This window comes from Saccostrea cucullata, unplaced genomic scaffold (assembly GCF_032062105.1).
Source record: "Saccostrea cucullata isolate Sc308-1 unplaced genomic scaffold, CSIRO_AGI_Scuc_v1 ctg174, whole genome shotgun sequence".
Lineage (NCBI taxonomy): Eukaryota > Metazoa > Mollusca > Bivalvia > Ostreida > Ostreidae > Saccostrea > Saccostrea cuccullata.
In genome coordinates, this window is record NW_026931824.1 from 371,669 (window position 1) to 395,178 (window position 23,510).

Genomic DNA, 23,510 nt, shown 5'->3' on the forward strand with positions numbered 1-23,510 from the left:
TTTATCTTTATCCATTTGTGTATTGTTATGAAACATATGTCACATTTTTGCATGCAACCAAATGAAACGATTTCTTTGATAAACTGAGCATGCTTGGCACTTTTGCTCAAGAATAAATGTCATATTGCAAAACAAATATCCATAGAAATAAATAACAGAACATATAGTAATTAAGTCCATAGGTCATTTCCGTCCCTTCTTCCTCAGTGATTGACCAGTACCAGAAAACGCTTCAAATGATTTTTCATCCTAGAAAGAAAATCATAAAAATAAATGTATCATGAGTTATACATGACCATTTAAAATGATGGTGATTTCAAAAAAACTTCCAGTTTGATTGTTCAAACATGCCCAAATTGAGCTAAATCATATATTTTTCAGACTGATCACAAAAAAGGAAACTGAAATTTTAATCCTCTGTGTAAGAAAACAAACCTCTGTAGCTTCATTGTTGGTCTGTCTCTGAGTTCTTATGAACTTAATGGTTCCCTTTTTATAGCCATAGTCTGGAATCCCTCTACAAAATGTCCCAAAAACATCATCAGTATGCTTCTTCTAATTAGAATACAAAAGACTAAAAACCTACAAATCACTCGAAATAATGGCATCCCTCTGTGCCTCTGAGCAAACATTTCAGTTGGTGAATGTTTGTTGGTTTTGATGCTGGGAGCAAGGAAATGATGACCTGCTTTAATCACTCGGTCACTTTACAGGACTGGAGAGGAAATAAATTAAAATTCATATATTCAATGTATGTAAGTGAAGGAGACTGACCTCTTTTGGACTGCATTTGTAGTTTCTATTGGAGATGGCTCTGTGCCTTTCTTTTTCCCGTCTAGTCTATTCCCAGCACCACTGAAAACCTGTAATTAAATGAAGAGTATATTAAATTCTGCACATTTCAAAAGATATCCATAGTGAAAAATACTTCAAGGGAGGCAATTCTTACTTTAAATGAGGAATCTTCAATATCCATGTTATCCTGTTCAATAAAATTTAAAGAAAATCAAGAATGTGCAAGAATACATATAATGAATATATTCCCGAGACAGCTTATTAAAATACTAGGTTAAATTTAAAATTTTGCTAATACAGGTAAATGTACATTATGAACTGCAATGCATTAAACACAATTGAATTATGAAATATACCTACCACTTCAGCGGATGCCATCTCCTCCTCTCCTTGTGCTTTCTTCCATGACTCAGGTTCTTTGTATCCCACAGGTGGAGCAAAGTCAACCTACATGTACAGATCTCACGTTAATGAGCATCAAAGGTCCTCAAATTATTGAAATTATCTTAAGATACTTGTGTCTATTATGTGTCAAGGATCCTTGTTAATAGTAACTACATGTACTGATCATCTTCAAAATCTATCAAAAAATAAGTAAAGTCACCATTACCAGCAAGGATCCCCGGTCAGTACTCTTACTAACCTTGAGGAATATTTAAGGTTCCTAACACATTAATTACAAAAATCAAGAGTCATCAATACATTATTACAGAACATTCTTCAAAGGTCCACAATTTAACTCGGCAAAATGAGTATCTTAGGTCCTAGTAACTTTATGATGATACTGATATCATTTGCCACAATGTAATCAAGATATAAGAAGAAAGAGGGACATTAATATCTTCTGTAAAACAGTAAGTAAATTAATCATTATTTAAATTCATATGCATTATAGTCTATTTCAGCAAAATCCCCACAGGATGTAAATAAACACATGCATTAAAAGCAGAGACAAAGTTTGAATAATAGGTATTAAACAAAAGTGACACAGTTTTAAACAATAAAATACTTTCTTTTGTTGTTAGTATGGGAATGAATGTCGCAGCTGTTGCAGACAAAATACATAACTTCTGCAATTGCTGCAACATTCATCCCGTACTAACAATCAAAGAAAGATATTTCATTGTTTATATTTATATCTGTTTAAAGAATCATTTAAAGTAGGATTAAAAAGATTAATTGTATTAATGATACAAACGTCTTTGTATGTTTCATTAATGGAACAGCCGCTGATCAAGAAATCTGTACATGTGACATGTCTAGTGTATTTCATGCACTGATTAATGCAATGGGTTTTCTCAAGAAATAAAGGAGGAAAAATATTCAGTGGATATAAATATTTTAAAATTAAACAAGTTACATGAACATGTGAAAACAACACCAACATCTAAAAATCAAACTCCCTGTCTGTTATCTCATGATAACTAGAAATAGCTGTATTCTTACATTCATATCACACTCAATGATAGATACTGCCCTGTCTGGTTTAGTCTCCAGCACCAACATATCATAATTCTGTAAACAAATAATTTAGCGTTAATGAAAGCATTTTCAACAAGAACAAATTTCATATTATTATCCTTCACAATAAAAAATAAAATCTTGTTGGTCTAGAGCTACATGTACACTTTAGGAGACAAGCTATGGCATTTCCCTCAAATACAGGGAAACAACTGTGTTGTCTGCCTTCAGATGACAATAAATAAAAGTGCAAGATGACGATATAAAAATTGTGCAAGTGAACGTACAGGATGGCAACTGCATTGTCCCCCTTTAGATAAAAAAATGTTATGAGATATATTTTCGTAGGATGTATACATACCCTTTCATTGTATTTTATAGATATAATATCATCTGTTGTCAAGCAGGCAAAACTTCTAAGCATATTTTCCAATCTAAACAATGCTAAGGAGTATATAAAATTAAACTGTTTATAATATTATGGTTTGTTCTTTATCAACTGTATAACCATATAACATGAATAGCTATTACACAGTTTATAAAGCTATGTTTAAATATACAGTTTACATCTTATATTCAAAAGATACACAGCTTTAGGGTTAGTGATGTCAAGAAAGTCCACAGATTGTGGCTGAAATCTGGCAAAAGTGGCGACTTTCAGGGAAACATTTTCCACTTGAATCAGATCTCCCTCTGTTAATAACAAATTTGTCATCATCTGAAAGACACAATGAGTGGATATTGAAGTTTTTAAGAGTCAGACAAGATTTTGAATTACAGTAATCAAAAGTACTACAATACCGAACAGCTCTTGTATGAAACAAGAATATTTTCCATAAATTATACATCAGACAAAAATTACAAGTGCACATCTCATGCACACCATTTTTGCAACAAAACCTACGATATCAGGCAGATATAGGCGACACATGATCAGAAAAGCTCACTTCTGCTTTCAGCTCAAGAGAGCTAAATGCTCACTAAAAACTAAGAGAGATCCTTTTTTATACAAACCCAATACAAACCCAATAAGGAATGTAGATTCTTCCCTCATCAGCTACAAACTCTAGAACTCCACAGTGAGTTTCTCGGTTCTTTTTCTTGTTTGTCAGCTTGAAAAGCATTGGATACTGAATGTGTAATCGAGCTGAAAGGGAATTAGGGATTGTTAAATTTAACCAGAAGTCTCTGTCGAGACTGAAGCCCTACTGGTTTGTACTTATAGCAAAGGAAGAGAAAAGTACTTAAGCAGTTGGGAATTGAAACTTTACAACAGCAATAAATAGAATAATGATCCTTGATAAAGTCTCTTTATGTTCTTAGTGTAGTCTACTTGTGTGCCAAGTTATACTGAAATCAGATCAAAACTGTAGGAGGATTAGCATTTTGAATCAATTTTATAGACATTTTTATTTTTAGTAACCACGGCAACACCATTCAAGGAAATCAAAAACCGATACACACAATTATGTATCTTAGTGTAGTCTACAAGTTATATTGAAATCAGTCCAAAACTGTAGGAGGAGTAGCAATTTGAAACAATTTTACAGAAATTTCTATTTTTAGTAACCACGACAACACCGTTCATGGAAATCAAAAACCGATAAATCTAATTATGTATCTTAGTGCAGTCTACATGTGTGCCAAGTTATATTGAAATCAGACCAACACTGTAGGAGGAGTAGCATTTTGAAACCATTTTAATGAAATTTCTATTTTTAGTAACCACGACAACACCGTTCAAGGAAATCAAAAACCGATATAAAAATCTATGTATCTTAGTGTAGTCTACTTGTGTGCCAACTTATATTGAAATCAGACCAAAACTGTATAAGGAGTAGCATTTTAAAAGAATTTCACAGAAAATTCTATTTTTAGTAACCACGGCAACACAGTTTATCGAAATCAAAAACCGATAAACAGAACTATGTATCTTAGTGTAGTCTACTTGTGTGCCAAGTTATATTGAAATCAGACCAAAACTGTAGGAGGAGTAGCATTTTGAAAGAATTTCATAGAAATTTCTATTTTTAGTAACCACGGCAACACCGTTTATAGAAATCAACCAGAAGTCTCTGTTGAGACTCTACTGGTTTGTACTTATAGCAAAGGAAGAGGAAAGTACTTCAGCAGTTGGGAATTGAAACTTTACAACAGCAATAAATAGAATAAATAGAATAATTAATGATCCTTGATTAAGTCTCTTTATATTCTTAGTGTAGTCTACTTGCATGCCACATTATAATCAGACTAAAACTGTATTTGGAGTAGCATTTTGAAAGTATTTAACAGAAATTTCTATTTTTAGTAACCAAGGCAATATTGTTCATCGAAGTCAAGAACCGATACACAGAATTGTGTATCTTAGTGTAGTCTACTTGTGTGCCAAGTTATATTGAAATCAGACCAAAACTATAGGATACATGGCATTTTGAAAGAATTTCATAGAAATTTCTATTTTTAGTAACAATGGCAACAACGTTCACCAAAATCAAAAACTGACATAAAGATTTATGTATCTTAGTGTAGTCTACTTGTGTGACGAGTTATATTGAAATCAGACCAAAACTGTAGGAGACGTAGCATTTTGAAAGAATTTCACAGAAATTTCTATTTTTAGTAACAAAGGCAACACCGTTCATCGAAATAAAAAACCGATAAATAGAATTATGTGCCTGAAGAAGTCTACTTGTGTGCCAAGTTGTATTGAAATCAGACCAAAACTGTAGGAGGAGTAGCATTTTGAAAGAATTACACAGAAATTTCTATTTTTAGTGACCACGGTAGCATCGTTCATCAAAATCAAAAACCGATAAACAGAATTATGTACCTTAGTGTAGTCTACTTGTGTGCCAAGTTAAATTGAAATCAGACCAAAACTGTAGGAGGAGTAGCATTTTGAAAGAATTTCACAGAAATTTCTATTTTTAGTAACCAAGGCAACACCGTTCATCGAAATCAAAAACCAATACATACAATTATGTATTTTAGTGTAGTCTACTTGTGTGCCAAGTTATATTGAAATCAGACCAAAACTGTAGGAGGAGTAGCATTTTGAAAGAATTTTACAGAAATTTCTATTTTTAGTAAACACGGCAACACCGTTCATCGAAATCAAAAATCGATATAAAGAATTATGTATCTTAGTGTAGTCTACTTGTGTGCCAAGTTATATTGAAATCAGGCAAAAACTGTAAGAGGAGTAGCATTTTGAAAAATTGTGTGACAGACAGACAGACAGACAGACGGACGGACGCCGGACACACATAAGCTCTTCTGGTCTGTTACCAGTAGAGCTAAAAATTAAAATAAGATACAATAATGTATGATTTTTATCATTTCAAAGGACAGATTTGTCAATTTATCAATTTATATATGTATATCTATAAATTAAAATAAGTTCATTTTTGGGGCAAAATTTACATTTCAAAAAAAGAAATGTGAATCAGAAAAAAGAATAATTATAAAGAACTGGTACATACCATCATATATGCTACAAAATACTTACTTAGCTGATCTAGTGCTGATGGAGGCATAATTACTGAAAATGTACAAAACTTTTTGTAAATTTATATTGTGAAAAAGTAGTTTATCAGCAGTGAAAAATGCAAATCCAACTAAAGTAAATCACTCTGCATCTGTTTTAGAGAAAATTTGCCAGAGAATCAGATAATTTATTTATCTGAATATGTTACATACTTTTTCCTCCTCGTTCCACGTCATCTCTTTCTCCAAGCATAGTGACAGAATAACATCGGTATGTCTGGTTAAAACTCCTTCCCATCTCTGGGAACATCTGACCAAAACCAAACTGTAACACACATATCAAACCGAATATAAACAGAGTTCTTGCCATAATTTTTATGGCTTTATGTTCTGTACAGACAGTGTCACTTTAAAATACAGTAAGAGTGTTTCAATTAAGACGGATACTTGTTTCTGACTTTATATATTGAGTTATCTTGCTCCCTTAGGAGCGTTCAAAAATTGCACTAGCGGCCATGTTTCAGGCCCCTGTGCGGGGTATTGGGTATAGTTTTCAACTAGCAATAACCACGCCTCGGATGAACCTCATCGGCTATGGTACCGCCACTGCGCAAAGCTAATGATAAAATACCGTCCGATAGTCTAAATAGTATTAAAATTGAAGTGTTATTGTGGTGTTTACCAGATACAAATTAAAAATATTAATGAAATCAAATTCAGACAGCTAATTAAGAAGTTAATTTAATACCAAACATATACAACAATTTTGAACTTTAATATTGCAGACTAGTATCATTTACTTTCATCATAGAAAAATATTTTTTTTCAAAAAAAAAAAATTATTTGTTCAATCTGTTCTCAACGTTTATGATACGTGCATGGGGGAGATAATCGGTACGAGGTAAACAGTTGTTCAAAAACATGTTAAAGGTTATTAGCAGCGTTTTCTTCACATGTTGGTAAGTTTCAATTCTGGTTCATTATTTTCTTAGCTTTGGAATTATATGGATTTTACCAAAAAAAAGTCATTGCAAGGAGGTATTGTCATAAAGATTTTGCAAAAAAAAAAGCAAGATAAACAGGTGATCAAATACTTGTAGCGTCTACACTACTTGTGTACATGTATTTTCTCTAACACACAAATTTCCGCTTACCATAGTGAATGTTCCTGATAATTAACTTCGGAAATAAATTAAGTCATCGACTGAAAAACAGAATGACATATACAAAAACAAACAGAAAGTTCACACATGCGTAGTTCGACTTTCGGTTTTAAGATTTCAGAATTACGATCCCGATGTTAATTAATCTTATGTAAAGAATCTTTTCATTGGATAAGCTAGCTGGATATTGACCAATAGGAGAATTCATTCGGAACTCCTTGTCGAATATAACGCGCCAAAAATGAGTTGGTAAATAATGACACAAGATGTTCCTCAAAGATATCAAATCTGGGTTTTATGATGCTGTTAGGCACCAGGTATGTGGTGATGAATTGCATGAGAGAAAATATTCGATTTCTCAAAACTGTGTTTGTTAAATTTTTGTCAGTTATAATAGGAAATTGTCAATTAATCACTTTTGTCATTTGACACACACAGATATCTCCCTCCCATATGTTTGTTCCTTTCTGTATTTTGACTCGTCTTGCACAATCTTTTGATTGTGTCGTCAACTTGAATAGCATAGTGTTAAGACTTTAAAAGAATACAGAAAACAGTTTGGAATTCAGTCAATTCACAATAAAACGCAGATACGTAGCATCGTTTTTGAAAGGGGGGGGAGGGGGCAAAATTTTTTTTACAAAAAAAGGGAAATTGCCTAAACTCCAAAATCCTATTTCGGGGGGGGGGGAGGGAGTTATGACCAACTTTTTCAAAGCAATCTTCCTTTCACTTCCAATTTTTTGGTACATGTACAGGTCCAGTACAATCACTAGATTTAGCTAAGTAGGTAGAATTACCTACGTAGCTTTATTTACCTACCTCAGGTAGCTTTATTTAGCTATTTTTAGGTAAATTTTCAAAAGTTTTCTTTTTATTAAAAAGAGACAAAAAGTCGCAATTAAATGACTAGTGATATTTATAATAGGATGGCTTTAGAAAACAATTCAAAGCAGAGATAGTTTATACATTGCTGCGTTTGGACAATTTAGAGCAAAACATGTAATTCCATTGTTTGGTTATCTGACCATACGGTGAGGTGCGGTGAGGCATGACTGAGTATGATTACTTCACATTGTGCTGAATAATTACCGACCTATTATCATGTTAACCGGAACTGGACTTCTTTGTCATTTCATTCAAGGAGTAACTGTTCTAACTGTCATACATAGCCCCAAAACTTTCAGAACTTTGATTGCAATTGCGCAGAAAAAGACTCTTTTTCCAAGAGGGATTTTTTTCATGAGTTGTTTTCAGATGAGTTCAAAGTTGAAAATGATCACTGCATCAAAATGATATTGTCTGCACACCCTGAGAAAAATACTTTTTAATAGAAATAGATCAATTTGGTATGTAAATAAAGCTACCTCAGGTAGGTAAATAAAGCTATGTAGGTAAATCAAGCTACGTAGCTAAATCTAGTGATTGTACCAGACCTGATGTATACAATACTACATTTCCTTGACGTGACTATCCTGTGGTAAGAAGTGGGGGGGGGGGGGGGGCAACCAACCTTTCAATGGACATGTTCAATAATAAGCGTATTGTTGGCAAAAATAGTGGGGGGGGGGCACCCCCCCCCGTTGCTACGTCCCTGAAACGGATTGAATGGGTGTCAGATAAGTCAGTTTTCACTGTATGAATTTTATCATTTACAGAGAGTTTTGGTACTGGTGGCCTTTGATGTAGATGCTCTTTGTGCATGTAAAATTCTACAGGTAAGCAGGTTATTCAAAATATTCCTTCACAAACTCTTACTCTTGTATATAAAATACATAAAATTCGGGGATTGGGGGGGGGGGGGATAAAAAAAAAAGTAACAAAGAAAATGTTGATTTTAAGTTTCTATTTTCTACCCTTTTACCTTCCATGGCTTTAAGATTCTTATGATTGATAATTTGTGCTTTTTTTCCAGTGTTTATTCCAGTCAGACCAGATTTTATACACCATTGTCCCAGTGACAGGAAAAGAAAATTTACAGCAAGCTTATATAGAAAACTCAGAAGGGGTTTGTTCACAGCTAATTAATATTTTAATGGTGCGACTGTTAGGGGAGCGTGCAGATACCTTTACAGTATAGTTGATTGATTTCGCTTCTTTTCAAACTGCACTTGGACACTTGGTATGTCTTGACTCTGATGTCACTTGACATTGTATATTAGTTACATTAACATACCAAATCCTGAAGTGAACAGTGCAGAATTTAATGAAGAATGTTCAATTTACTATTTATCTGCAATATTATCAGTAAATCAAGGCGAGTTCATTTCTTTTTTAACTTTTGTTACCGCAAGGACATAGTTTGCGGCAAGATTCATTTTGCAAAGGATTTTGGGTTCAGAGTTACTGGGGAATAAAATCTATTGAGTGTGTAGTAGTCCAAATTTTCCTTCTCCGAGGCCTTGTCATTAGAGCTTGCAGCAAAGAGCAGCACTTTGCACCACTGGCTGCACTTGCTATAAATTAAAATTTACAACAGCATTACACTGCAATGTTCATTGTAAAAAAAAGAAGAAAATATTAAGTTTTTCAGAAATGCTTTGTTTTAATTGTTTCTTACTATTTATTGTTGTGTTGGTGGTTTGTAAGTTTTTAGATGTTTTGTAGGTGCGACATGTATTGATGATAAATTGTGGTGCCTCCATTGATGTGGTAGATGTTCTACAACCAGAGGACTGTGTTCGTTTCTATATTTGTGACAGGTAAGAGACTACAAATAATGTCCAGACTGTAGCATTTCACTCCTTGACCTATATAATTAAAAAAAATTAAGGTAAAGACCCTTTTCCCATGACACACTTTTGCCTTGGAGTTACTCCCCCCTAGCCGCCATATTGTAGGGCAACATTCCCAGATCCCTTCATTATTATTCAGCCAAGTTCAATTTGTTATACTAGTTACTGAGGTAACAATAACACTGTTTTTCTTATGAATACACATTTGTTATAGCCTCTATTAATTCATGATAGTAAGATTGTACATGTAAATATTTTCCCCCATATTTCTCTTGCATGCATGTTTAAGATTGGTTGCACAAAGAGGTAAATTCTCTACTTTGCCCTACAAGATGGCGACTAAGGGAAATAACTCCTAAGCAAAATGTGTCATAGGAAAAGGGTCGATTTCTGGAAAAAAAATCAAAGAAGCTTCACCTAGATTCAGTGTCCAGGTCCTGAAGATCACTCTTAAGTATAAGGAGTGTCTTTTTTTCTTTAAGCAAATATGGATTATCAAATACAATAGTTTATAAATGATGACAAAAACAATTTATTGAATGCAGACATGTTTCATCACTATTTCCTCTGTTATTATTAGCCACAGACCAGTAGACGTACACAATGTGTTCAATGTAGTTCAAGTCAAGCTACTCATGAAAGAGGATGATTTTGATGACAACCCAATTCCAGAATATGACACAGTCTTCAGGGAAGAACAGGTAAAATTGCAAGCATTTGATTCTGTCATACATGTAGAGGTGTACTAAAACGAACATATACGAGAGGCATTTCAAAAGTCCTGAGAACTGTTTAATAAAAAATTAACCGTTTCACAGAAATTATTGAGTTTGATATCATTAGAAAGATACGATACTGGCCATCAAAATGATGTAACAAAAGACACAATTTGATCAAATTAAAATTTAAAAAACAAACTTTGCTCATTACTCGGGTGCAAGCTATCGGACGAAAATGCCAGTTGGTGGAATGTTTACATAGACTACAGTCTATGATATGGTGTTCTATTTCAGAGATCTTCTTGTTCTGAAATGGTTTAAGCTATTGTCAAACATTGCATGTTTTTATCGAATCTCGCTCAAAATATTGCGTAAAACAGACTTAACTGTGAAAAAAAGGCAAAGTTGACAATCAAAGAAAAATAGACGATTGTGTTACAAAATTTGATGGCATCAATTCGTCAGGTGTTTTAACCAGATTTTTGGGATCGATGAAGGCTCAAGAGAAGTTAAGTTTAGTGTGCCCCATATTTTCTTGTAAAATCCAAAATGGCGCGGGCGAAGTTGTAACCCCACCGTACCTCCACATATTCGCAAAATTTAATTCATGGGAATTAAATATGATTTTACAGGTCGGTGTAACTCATGAACCTTTTTTGGAGTCGAAAGTCAAAAGCAGTAGTGAGTTTTGGGGCGCCGAAGTTGAATTAATAAGAAAAAATACTCACAGAAACAAGTCAGGGGCAAGACTTTTATTTGTAAGCTGTGTCACAGGGTCAAAAGTAAAAGTCCTGTTACTTAAAATATATTTGTTGTAAACTGCATTAATATACTTCAGTTTCATACAGAACATGTTTTATTTCATACATTGGAGAGCTATTTAAAAGACAGAAAATCCAGTCGTATCATGTAACTTAAAAAATATTAAATGAATGTCAAGCATAACCGGACATAAACGGTGCTAGTAAACAAACCATACAATGAAATATGGAATTTTTGATAAACAGTACCACAGTCCTACTCTACTACTTTGCAAATGAAAATTTTCTTTGAAATATTTTTTTCAAAGAAGCTTTTGACAGCACTTTTAAAATTGACTCATGTGGATAAAAACGCGACTTTTCAGTATGCTAAACATTCTATATTCTGACATCATTTTCGGAGATATTACGTCATAAAAATTATAAAGTGACGTCACAATTGGTGTATATTTTTCTGATCTTTCCAATGATATCAAACTCAATAATTTCCGTGAAAGGGTTAATTTTTTATTAAACAGTTCTCAGAACTTTTGAAATGCCCCTCGTATCTGTCAGAAATGTGTTGGGATTCATAGCTTTTAAAACATCTGGCTTAATGATTCTAGAGGTACAACTTCTATAGTGAAATGCATGTATAATTTTTCTTTTAACTGAACGTAAACGATATTTTCAGTAGCAAGTTCTTAGTGATTGACAAAGCAGTTTAACAGGATTAATACTGGATGAATTGAATTTGGATGTGATGCATCACTCCATGACCAAGTTATAATGAGTTTATCCTACCAATATACAACAGATTTTAAAAGCTGAGTAAAGTTTACTCACAGATGGAAATCGAAATAAACACCCAATTTCAAAATCTATTTTAAGATAATGTATCTCTGTGGTATTAGTGGCCTTGTAAAGAAAGTTGCCTGTATACAACACATTTGTCAAAGGCACATGTAAATAAAACAAGAGGCCCATGGGCCACATCGCTCACCTGAGCACTAAGGGTAGGAAAAAGTAGAAAATGGCTTTTTATTGTAAAGTTTAAATCCAAAAGTAGTTCCATGACCAATCATGGATTTGCTATTTTTAGAAAATGATTTTTAAAGAATTTTCCTATATATATCTTTAAAAACTTTGTTCGGCCATTTTGGCCCCGCTCTACTCCTGGGGGTCATGATTTGAACAAATTTGAATCTACACTACCTGAGCATGCTTCCATATAAATATGATGAATTATGGCTTTGTCATTCTTGAGAAGAAGATTTTTAAAGAATTTTCCTATATATTTCTATGTAAAACTTTGGTCGGCCATTTTGGCCCCGCCCTACCCCCGGGGGTCATGATTTAAACAAACTTGAATCTACACTACCTGAGCATGCTTCCATATAAATATGATGAATTATGGCTTTGTCATTCTTGAGAAGAAGATTTTTAAAGAATTTTCCTATATATTTCTATGTAAAACTTTGGTTGGCCATTTTGGCCTCGCCCTACCCCGGGGGGTCATGATTTGAACAAACTTGAAACTACACTACCTGAGCATGCTTCCATATAAATATGATGAATTATGGCTTTGTCATTCTTGAGAAGAAGATTTTTAAAGAATTTTCCTATATATTTCTTTGTAAAACTTTGGTCGGCCATTTTGGCCCCGCCCTACCCCGGGGGGTCATGATTTGAACAAACTTGAAACTACACTACCTGAGCATGCTTCCATATAAATATGATGAATTATGGCTTTGTCATTCTTGAGAAGAAGATTTTTAAAGAATTTTCCTATATATTTCTATGTAAAACTTTGGTCGGCCATTTTGGCCCCGCCCTACCCCCGGGGGTCATGATTTGAACAAACTTGAATCTACACTACCTGAGCATGCTCCCATATAAATATGATGAATTATGGCTTTGGCATTCTGGAGAAGAAGATTTTTAAAGAATTTTCCTATATATTTCTATGTAAAACTTTGGTCGGCCATTTTGGCCCCACCCTACCCCCGGGGGGTCATGATTTGAACAAACTTGAATCTACACTACCTAAGGATGTTTCCCCATAAGTTTCATCCTTCCTGGCAGTGGTTCTTGAGAAGAAGATTTTTAAAATATGCCACCAAATTTTCATTAATTCCCAATTATCTCCCCTTGAATGAGGGCGTGGCCCTTCATTTGAACAAACTTGAATCCCCTTCACCCAAGGATACTTTGTGGCAAGTTTGGTTGAAATTGGCCCAGCGGTTCTTGAGAAGAAGTCGGAAATGTGAAAAGTTTACAGACAGACAGACGGACGCCGGACAAAATGTGATCAGAAAAGTTCACTTGAGCCTTCAGCTCAGGTGAGCTAAAAAGTTCAAGCTTAGGTTTTTCTTAATGGTTTATATCAACACACACTTTTAGGCTTTCAATTTATTAACTTCCACAGATATTGCACTTAAATCTTGCAAATGCATAATACACATGTATAAAATATAATGATTAATTTTTCTGGAATGCAAACACAGTTGTCATCATAAATGAAAACAAAAATGACCAACAAAAAAAAATGAAAATGTCAAATGAAGTCTTAGATGAATATCAGTTTTAACTTGTAAGTCTGTATGATACAGTTTCTTGTAATCATCTTAAATTTTTACAGTGACTATTTCAGTAAATCTGGAGTTGATATCAGCTGTATTATCAGTATTAAGACTAATTGAGCTGAGTTACTTTGAATGATTAAACTGATATTTCCTGTCATCTGAGTCGATCTCTCTTATCACTGATTGGATACTGAGCGAGGAACACTAAAGCAATCACCACAGCTATAATGGGGCCCGGTATCATTAGATACCTCAGGGCAAGTCCCACACCAGGGGGTTGTTCACAGTCCCCAACTCGGTATCCACCATACCTTAAATCAGAAAAAAATTATACTCACAAAATTCTTATCTCTATATGCAACAGATTGTTGGTTCTCACTACATTTTAAATGTACAGTTAATTCTCGATAAACCGCCACCTTTTGTAATTTAGAAATCATGGCGGTATAACGAATTTGGCGATGAATTGAATTTTCCATCTTTTAGGAAATAAGACGTAGAGTTATCGTTCTTAGAAATACCATTAGCGTTTCTATTCTTATTATCACATGTACATGTATATATAAACATATTTCTAAATTTGAAAATACTTCAAGTAATTTTTTATGCACAATTTTGCTAAAACAAAATATTCAGTTATGAAATTAAGACAAGTACATGTGTATACATGTAAATCTGCACGTCGAATTTCGGAAAAAAAAATGCTGGGTCGATCGTCCTGATATTTTGCCTATAGTACTTAAAATAAGTCCTTGAATAAATTCATTGTTTATGAAATCATTGTTAATGAAACGTTCACAATTTCTGACTTATAATTATTTTTTAAGCAAACTTTGCATTGTTTTTAAAGGCAAAGATAATCAAAATAATATCGTTATCGGCGTACTTTACAACGACCGCTTTCGTGGCGAAGCCTTGACTAAATGATTTTATTAAACAGAAAACAAAATTATTCTAACAGTTCATGTTAAAATTATTGTTTACTTAATTGTATGTACCTTGACTGGCTTTGCATGCTTTACAACAGGGATAGCGTCAACCAATTAGCCGCGCTTCACTGACCACATGCACCTGTGGCGGTATTATCGAGATAATTGACACTTAAAAATGGACGTTTGTTGTGTAAACAGGGTGGCGGATGGCGGTATGCGAATTTGGCGTTATAAAGAGAATTTTATATAACAGGAAAAACGTTCTTGGGAAATCATGGCGGTACTGCGAAAATGGCGATGAATCGAATGGCGATAATTCGAGAATTGACTGTAGGTAATGAAGCAACCAGAATTAAAAATTAAGAAGCAGGCTTCTAAACTTGTTCTTTATCTAAGAGAAACTAAAACATAAAGCAAGCTTACTTTAAAGCAAACTGAGAAGAGGCCACTGCTAGTCCTGTAGCTAGTTTGTTGAGGAAAACATAAAAGGAGTAAAAAATAGCATCTTTATGTTGTCCATGTGTGAGATAAAACTCGTCTATTACATCAGGAAGCATAGACCTGGGAAGGAGAAAAAATAGAGTCATGCAAGAATATAATACAAACTTTATTGATAGTGGAAGGGAGATAACTCTGTACATACCATGGTAGAAGAAGTGAGACTGCAATGCTTAATCCAGCGAAGACCAGTATAATAGTGTAAACAAGAAAGCTGTCACGAAGGAAAAGCTGTGACAGCAAAACAGGGATGAACATCTAAAGAGAGAAAAACAATGACCAGATTAAAATAGCATTTAATTTTACTTTATTTGCTGTTATTATCTTGTGTAGATTTCCTGAGATATAATACTTCCCCAAAAATGCTTACCAACATTCCAGCGGCAAAGGTTCTCTTCTTGCCAATTTTCATTTGTATAAAATGCCAGACAGGTAGACTACAGATTGTGGAGGCCTGGAAATTTGTTTTTAAAGAAATCTTTAATGCAAGACTACAGATTATATGATTGAAACCTGTAAAGGTGACCCATTTATATGTACATGTATATACTTACCATGATGATGGTGATGAATGTGGAGAAATATTTGCCCATGCCAAGTGAGTATGTACAGAATAGAGCCAAGTTTCCTTGAGTAATCTGGAAAGATGAGGAGTTTAAAATGGGGTTTGACTGATTGCAAATAATTTTATTATGTTCCAAATTGCTTAAAAGTAATTTTAAAAGACTACTGGTAAATGGGACAAGTTAAAAAAAAAACAATTTAAGCCCCTTAAAATAAGAATCAAAGTTAAGCTGTGAGTTTATGTATCTACCTACTGAGATTGCTAAAGACAAAAATAAAACAGACATGGATAACTTCAGATAGGGTCGGAAGAACAATACTTTCCGTAATCCTCTAAAGAAACCATCTCCTGACATCACTTGTTTGACTGAAAGAAAAAAAAACCCACCTCATTGTTGGTTTGTAACATATAAATTAACTAGGTTGAATACAAATTAATCTGTGATTTGGCTGTTCTGCTTCTCTTACCTTTGTGTTCCTTTGTACCATAGAAACAAACAAGGATGCAGGCAATATAAAGACTAACTATAGTCACAGATGCATCATGGTATGAATTTATCTGCAGGGTTAAACAAGAATAGAAGGTGTTAGGCACATGAGTTCTAAATGTAAATTTCATGTATAAAATATACATGTATCTTCATGATCTTTTTCATTCAAGATATTTTCAAAATTTATTGCAATATGAAACAAAAGATTGCTCAAGTCTCAGTTGTTAAAAAAATAATTTTACAAAGTGCATTAGTAGCATCCAAAACATGTTTCTAAAACTGAGTGAGAACAGGATTTTTTTTAATTGATACCTGCTCTATTAAATTGTTGTTTGTTGACACTGTAGAATTTAAGGACCCAGATAATTTATTGCATGCTCCAGCTGTTCTATGCTTTTTGATGTAATGACCTTGAATGATCACCCCAGTCATAACCCCAATGGCTTCAGCAACCATTCCTATGTTTATAAAAGAGAATTTAAAAACATTAAGTTTTGGTTATATGTTAAGATGCAGCAGTTGGTTATCAGTTTTTCAGGTATAATTAATTGACAGAATCTGAATCAATGGAATGAAAAGATACATGATCTGTGGTATAAAATATGATTTGACTAAAATTTATATCAAATAACATCCTTTTGATTTAACTGAAGTATGAATTTTTAATTATCTAATTTGGATGGTTTCATTATTATGAGAAAGAGTAAGGATTATGGCAAACTAGGTCATTATGAAGCTGATCATTTGTTTCCCTCTAGAGAATTTTTTACTAATTTGGAAAAGCCACGACTCTACGCACTCGTCCACCCCCAAATTTGTATCTATGATACAGAAACCGTCTCGTTCTCTAAATAATACTTTTAAAAGTTGTAAGTTGTTATTTCTGAGGTTTATATGAAGTCTTACTGTAAGTTGTAAAAGTTGTTATTTGTATGGTTTACAGAAAGACTTACTGTAAGTTGTTATTGAGTCTCTGTCTTGCTGACTGGTACTGAAGCTCATAGTCATGGATGTGTAGGGCACATGGACTCCCTGTTAGAAAAAATACAGAGAATATTACATCATTGATTTGTCTTTGATTTATAAAAGCCCATCTGCGAAGCAGTAGTAAATTATTGGTATTGTAAGGAATAAATTTCAAAAAACCTCAAGTTATTGAAATACTAATAAGCAGAATTTACTTAATATACTAGACGTAAAAAGCAATTTATAAATATTAAGAGTGCCACTAATTTGAGGATATAATCATGATAATGTCAGATAAATTCTTACAGAGAGGAAGCCCTGAAACAGACAGTAGAATGTCAGGTACCACACCAGTTTACCCTCCTCTCTGTAGTCAGGGACAGCCCAGAAACAAAAATAGGTCACACAGGCAAAGGGGGTCGTCAGCAGAATCCTAGTGGGAGAAATTCATCTTTGTATTTCACTGCTTACCAGTGAATTTGAATACACACAGATTTAGTGAGATAACTTATAGAAAGTAAAACCTTTTATTTTGGTATTTGATTTTGAGAAGAAGATCAATTTTGTTGCAATTATTACTAAAATGCACATATAGAAATTACCATGGTCTGTATATGCCCCATGAGGTTGGTTTAGTCCTGTTAACAAGATATCCACAGATGGGATCAGTCATGGCATACCAGAGTTTCCCTCCAAAAACAATGACAGACACATAGGCAGGCTGAACCTGAACAACAACAACAGAGAATATACACAATTTACATGCTGGATTTTCATGGCACCTAGCTACTGGGACCATTGAAATTGCTAAAATTTCTTACCAAGCCTTAGTGGCAACATTTGTGCAGCTTAGATTTATCAGAATTTCATAACAAGTGGCTTTTGTGCAATGCAAATTGAAAGTTGCTCTAAGTGTTAATGACTATGCTTTTAGTATTTTACACTATGATTAGTTTAAAAAAGTCTAATTGCTGAATGCTTTTTAAATCTGCTGAATGCTTTTTAAATTATTATGCCCCCCTTCGAAGAAGGGAGGGCATATTGCTTTGCTGCTGTCCGTCGGTCTGTCGGTCGGTCGGTCTGTCGGTCCATTTAGTTTCCGTTCATTTTCTTCACAACCGTTGCACATACTGAAATGAAATTTGATATACAGGTTTATCAGGTAAATATCTAGGCCAAGTTCTGTTTTGGGTACGATCACACCATTTTTGACCGAGTTATGCCCCTTGGACTTAGAAAAATTCCATTTATTTGCAGTTTCCGTTTATTTTCTTTGCAGGGGTTGCACAAATTGAAATGAAATTTAGAATACAGGTATATCAGATAAATATCTAGGTCAAGTTCTGTTTTGAGTACGATTGCATCCTTTTTGTTAGAGTTATGCCCCTTGGACATAGAAAATTTCCACTTATTTGCAGTTTGCGTTCATTTTCTTTGCAGAGGTTGCACATATTGAAATGAAATTTAGTATACAGATATATCAGATAAATATCTAGGTCAATTTTTGTTTTGGGTACGATCGCATCCTTTTTGTTAGAGTTATGCTCCTTGGACTTAGAAATTCCACTTAATTGCTGTTTCCATTCCTTTCTTTGCAGAGGTTGCACACATTGAAATGAAATTTAGTATACAGATATTTCAGCTGAATATCTAGGTCAAGGAATGTTTTGGGTAGGATCGCACCATTTTAGACAGAGTTATGCCCTTTTGGACATAGAAAAATTCAAATTTGGGGGGAGGGGGGCATAAGTGTATTTTACAAACATCTCTTGTTTAATTTAAAAATACTGTATAAAACTCAACAATACCTGAGCCACCTCTAGGAGAAATATACTCATGAAAAATCCTAGCACGGTGCTTGTAATTTGATATGGGATTCCACCAATTGCAAAACAGATTTTCCTCCAAATTGGAAGTCCATGTGACTTTTCCCATAATTCATCTGCATTAGCAGAGTGCATGTCTTCATTTATCTGGTTAGAAATAATACAATCATAATGCAGTTAAGAGGTATTCATCTGATGCCAAAAGGATAATTCAATTTTGAAAAAAAAGTCTTAGATAACGAAGTGAAAAGATAATTGCCAGTCACTGTAATCTAATTATTGAATCTTAATCTTGAACTCAGACTCATTGATGTGTCACCATTAGCATGTTTTGGAATGTAATATGGATTTAAAACATAAGATAAACTGAAAATAGATGTTTAATCATGATGCAGATGCAAAATAAACTATATACATATGTAGCACTTACCTTATAGTTATGTGTATTCATTCTCTGTAACTACATGATTTCACCAATTCAGAGTTTACTTGTATTACATATGTACTATACAGGAGATTTTTATCCTTTTAGAATATTCATTACATTGCAAATGTGTGCAGATATCAATTGTACCCCAGATAACATGTGCTGATTATGTTATCACGCTAGTTGCCATAAGGTCACACACACCAAGATCAAATGTTTAAATGTCCAGTCATTTTTTAAATGAATACAGATCATACTGTCCATTTATGTAGTGGTGTGTATTTAATTATGTTTATATATTTCTTCACACAAAATCCATCTCTTTTTAAACTCATAAGTAAACTTGGGATTTAACTCTAGAAATAATCCGTAATTCACTCAAGGAATGAAGGATTTTTTATTGCTTAGAGTGTAAAATAAGTTGATACGAATAATAAAATTTAATGACAAAAAGACTGATTTACAATTACATAAACTGATGTACAGTTTTTAACTCTTGTAGCAGAGCCTTTAGGACCTGAGAATATATAATATGCTTTATACACAATTTGTTAAATTAGTTATAAAGTGAATTCCCAAAATATGTTTTCCTTCGAATGTGACTATACCCAATTTGTTCAGAAGTACATGTACTAATTCAAAACTTAACCTTGGAGTTCTGAAGATTTTTCTACTGAATTGAATTAAGTGTAAATATGAAATTATTATATTAAATTGAATATTGCTTTAAATTTTGGGATCTTAAAAAAATTCATTAGAAAGATGAATTTTTGTTAATTTTTGAATTTCTACTTGATGCAAATTTTGCTCACTAATGCCATAAATTCATTGACAATTTGATATCAGAATCTTTTTACATTTAGCCATTAAATTTCACATGGAATTATTAAGAATTTATAAGGAATTCCCAAAAAATACTTCATCCAAATTTGTATACCCGATAAACTGTCTGTTTGATGAAATAATGCCCCCCAAAACTTATATATTTCTTCACACAAAATCCATCTCTTTCATACTGCCTTCATAAACTCTATAAGCACTAGTTACATGTAGTACACAGATTTTAGAAATAAGCAAGACAGGCTCTATATAGTTCAGGATTACAGTTCTCTGCCTTCAGAAAAAAAAGGGGAAAAAACAGGTTTTATTATTTTCCAGTCAGATGATGACTCTGGCAATGACAGCGATGACTCAGAGAGGTCAGGAAAAAGACGAAGATTTGATGACGCTTCCATTGAGAAACGCAGAGAAAGGCGACTGTGGGAAGAAAACAGGTATCCTGTCTAAATGTTATGTGTTAGCATATGTGTTGAGGTATGAGAATAATTTTCACCTTTTTAGGTTCTTTATTATTCATAAATTCTTTTTGAAGAATTACTTGTTAAGCTGTGATAGTTTTTAAAAAAAATATTTAATTGCTGTATTTAGATAGTTTGAAAGAATTATACCTGTATGACTTACTCAGTGAAGATGCGTTTTACATGATAAGATTGCAGGTTCAAATTTTACCTTGTTTACAAACGTCTAGAATTTTTAAAATATCTCTGTTTCAGAACCAAGATTTTATTTGAATACACACAATTTTCAACTTTTGGAACATCTGTAAGTATTGATATTCAGTGAGAAAATTAGAAAATTTTAAGAGTCGTTAGCCTTCATAGTCAATTTCAACCTTTTTTTTTTAGCTCACCTGAGCTGAAAGCTCAAGTGAGCTTTTCTGATCACCTGTTGTCCGTCGTCCGTCCGGCCGTCTGTAAACTTTCCCCATTTTCCAGTCTTCACGAAAACTCACTGGTCCGAAGACCGAGGCCAGTGAATTTTGACGTCGGGTCAGTGAAAATCAAAATTCAAGAAGTCCGATGGGCTTGTTGATTATAAAAATCATACACAGTTTAACTGACTGACTTGCGTAAATTTCATTAATATATAAAATAAAAAGAACAGGCATGTGTTGTTGAATCGTATTATTATAACCCTATTATAACATGGATGTATTATGTAACAATGGGAACTAGCTAGTAACTATTAACTAGTACGTAAAATGTGCTAATTTCCAACGAACAACTTACCTAAACGCAACAAAGGACGAAAAATGGCGCATTTCAAAATTTGAAGTATGTAAACATGTATTAGTTTACAGTTATGAAAATGTATTTATTTTATTATTTAATTAAGGGGGCCAGTGAAAATTTCGGTGGGCCAGTAAATTTTGAAAGTTCACTGGTCCGACTGGCCAGTTAGTTTGAAAAGTTTTCGTGAAGACTGATTTTCAACTTCTTCTCAAGAACCACTGGGCCAATTTTAACCAAACTTGGTACAAAGCATCTTTGGGAGAAGGGGAATTTAAATAAAGGGCCAAGTCCTATTCCAAGGGGAGATAATCAAGGAAATACAAATATAGGGTGGGGTCATTAAAAATCTTCTCAAGAACCACTGGACCAGAAAAGCTGAAACTTATGTGAAAACATCCTTGGGTAGTGTAGATTCTAAATTGTTAAAATCATGACCCCCAGGGGTAGGACGGGGCCACATTAGGGAATCCAAGTTTAACATAGAAATATATAGGAGAAATCTTTAAAAATCTTCTTTTTAAGAACCACTGGGCCAGAAAAGCTGAAACTTGAGTGGAAGCATCCTGGGGTAGTGTAGATTCTAAATTGTTCAAATCATGACCCCTGGGGGTAGGGTGGGGCCACAGTAGGGAATCCAAGTTTTACCTAGAAATATATAGGAAAAATCTTTAAAAATCTTCTTTTCAAGAACCACTGGGCCAGAAAAGCTGAAACTTATGTGGAAGTATCCTGGGGTAGTGTAGATTCTCAATTGTTCAAATCATGACCCCCCCCCCCAGGGGTAGGGCTAGGCCACAATAGGGAATCCAAGTTTTACATAGAAATATACAGGTATAAGAATAAGAAAAAATCTTCTCAAGAACCACTGGGCCAGTAAAGTTGAAACTTATGTGGAAGCATCATTGGGTAGTGTAGATTTTAAATTGTTCAAATCATGTCCCCCGAGGGTAGGGCAGGGCCAAAATAGGGAATCAAATTTGTACATTGAAGTATATGGGAAAAAAACTTTTTCTCAAGAACCACTGGACCAGAAAAGCTGAAACTTATGTGAAAACATCCTTGGGTAGTGTAGATTCTAAATCATGACCCTTTATGAGTGTCAAGGTCAAGATAGGTATTACAAAGGGGAAATCTATTAAATGAAGAATGGCCAAAGCTACTCAGGTGGGTGATGTGGCCCATGGGCCTCTTGATTTTTTTTTTTTTTTTTTTTTTTCATTTTAGGCAGCTTTTATCATGTTTGAGTTGGCATGGAAGATGTCTAAAGACACTAATGACCTGTTATGGTAAGGAATATAGAATAGCTCTTACATTGCTGAATTAACTTGCAACAAATACAAACATTATAAATTAAGCCATGGGCTTAAAAGGAACTTTAAGATTTTTATCTGTTTTTACTTTTGATATACCAGTTATGTCCATGAATTTTGCAGGTTAGCAATTCTGGGTGTGACAGACCAATTTCTTCACTATAGAACAACCAGGGACAAGTATATAAATGACATCATCACATTACAGGCTCACGTTTCTAGACATAACCACAGGTATGTTAATAAGGAAAGGTAAACCAGTTAAATTTTTCTACGCCATAACTTCATGTAGTTTTCTCTGTTACCTTGGTTTTTAGTATGTCCTTGATTTTATGAATTTTGATGCATCTTACATCTTGTGCAACATCAATCTAAATAGAATATGGCCCAATCATATTACTGTAAATAGAACCATACAAAAAACAATCTCTTTAGAGGAGGGAAAGAATTTTTTTTTAATTTGAAAGGTATGCTACTGTTATTTTTTGTACACTCGAATTAACATGAGATAACTACTCTTAAGTATTTTCTGATAAGTATGAATTACTGTAAACTTATAATATTTGGGGATGCAATATTTGGCGGAAATCAAGTTTTTAACAAAGGGTAAATTTGATCTGTAGCTATCTGAATGTTATAGATAAAATATATTGTATACATGACATTTAGCGGTGTGATTGATTCGGCATATTCTGCTCTCCGCCCAAGTCACTGAATAGAATACACTGTTGAATTTAATA

The 23,510-nt window shown here is 33.7% G+C and overlaps 2 protein-coding genes and 1 non-coding gene across 3 annotated transcripts in view; 1 reads left to right on the forward strand and 2 right to left on the reverse strand.

Moving 5' to 3' along the window:
• On the reverse strand, window positions 1-19,464 carry LOC134233648 (sodium-dependent lysophosphatidylcholine symporter 1-A-like). The gene is made up of 24 exons (XM_062715637.1): window positions 19,392-19,464; window positions 18,944-19,108; window positions 17,738-17,862; window positions 17,442-17,568; window positions 17,123-17,201; window positions 16,482-16,627; window positions 16,147-16,237; window positions 15,933-16,045; window positions 15,669-15,752; window positions 15,485-15,568; window positions 15,260-15,372; window positions 15,040-15,177; window positions 13,890-13,995; window positions 5,956-6,067; window positions 5,765-5,797; window positions 3,282-3,403; window positions 2,844-2,974; window positions 2,618-2,690; window positions 2,242-2,310; window positions 1,156-1,242; window positions 950-982; window positions 775-863; window positions 436-517; window positions 1-249 (listed from the first exon to the last, which is right to left on the reverse strand). The coding sequence occupies exons 1-24, from the start codon at window positions 19,410-19,412 to the stop codon at window positions 184-186; spliced, it is 2,289 nt and encodes a 762-aa protein (XP_062571621.1). The 5' UTR covers window positions 19,413-19,464; the 3' UTR covers window positions 1-183.
• Window positions 6,222-6,360, reverse strand: LOC134233655 (U4 spliceosomal RNA). The gene has a single exon (XR_009985041.1). It is a non-coding gene; the product is annotated as a U4 spliceosomal RNA (small nuclear RNA).
• The window catches only part of LOC134233646 (cell division control protein 45 homolog), a 22,419-nt gene continuing 6,000 nt past the window's right edge, over window positions 7,092-23,510 (forward strand). The window contains exons 1-9 of the mRNA XM_062715634.1: window positions 7,092-7,222; window positions 8,564-8,623; window positions 8,821-8,913; window positions 9,513-9,607; window positions 10,221-10,341; window positions 20,547-20,662; window positions 20,942-20,990; window positions 22,685-22,746; window positions 22,894-23,004. Of these exons, the coding sequence (XP_062571618.1) occupies window positions 7,172-7,222; window positions 8,564-8,623; window positions 8,821-8,913; window positions 9,513-9,607; window positions 10,221-10,341; window positions 20,547-20,662; window positions 20,942-20,990; window positions 22,685-22,746; window positions 22,894-23,004 (758 nt within the window). The 5' untranslated portion in view covers window positions 7,092-7,171. The remainder of the gene's footprint in view (window positions 7,223-8,563; window positions 8,624-8,820; window positions 8,914-9,512; window positions 9,608-10,220; window positions 10,342-20,546; window positions 20,663-20,941; window positions 20,991-22,684; window positions 22,747-22,893; window positions 23,005-23,510) is intronic.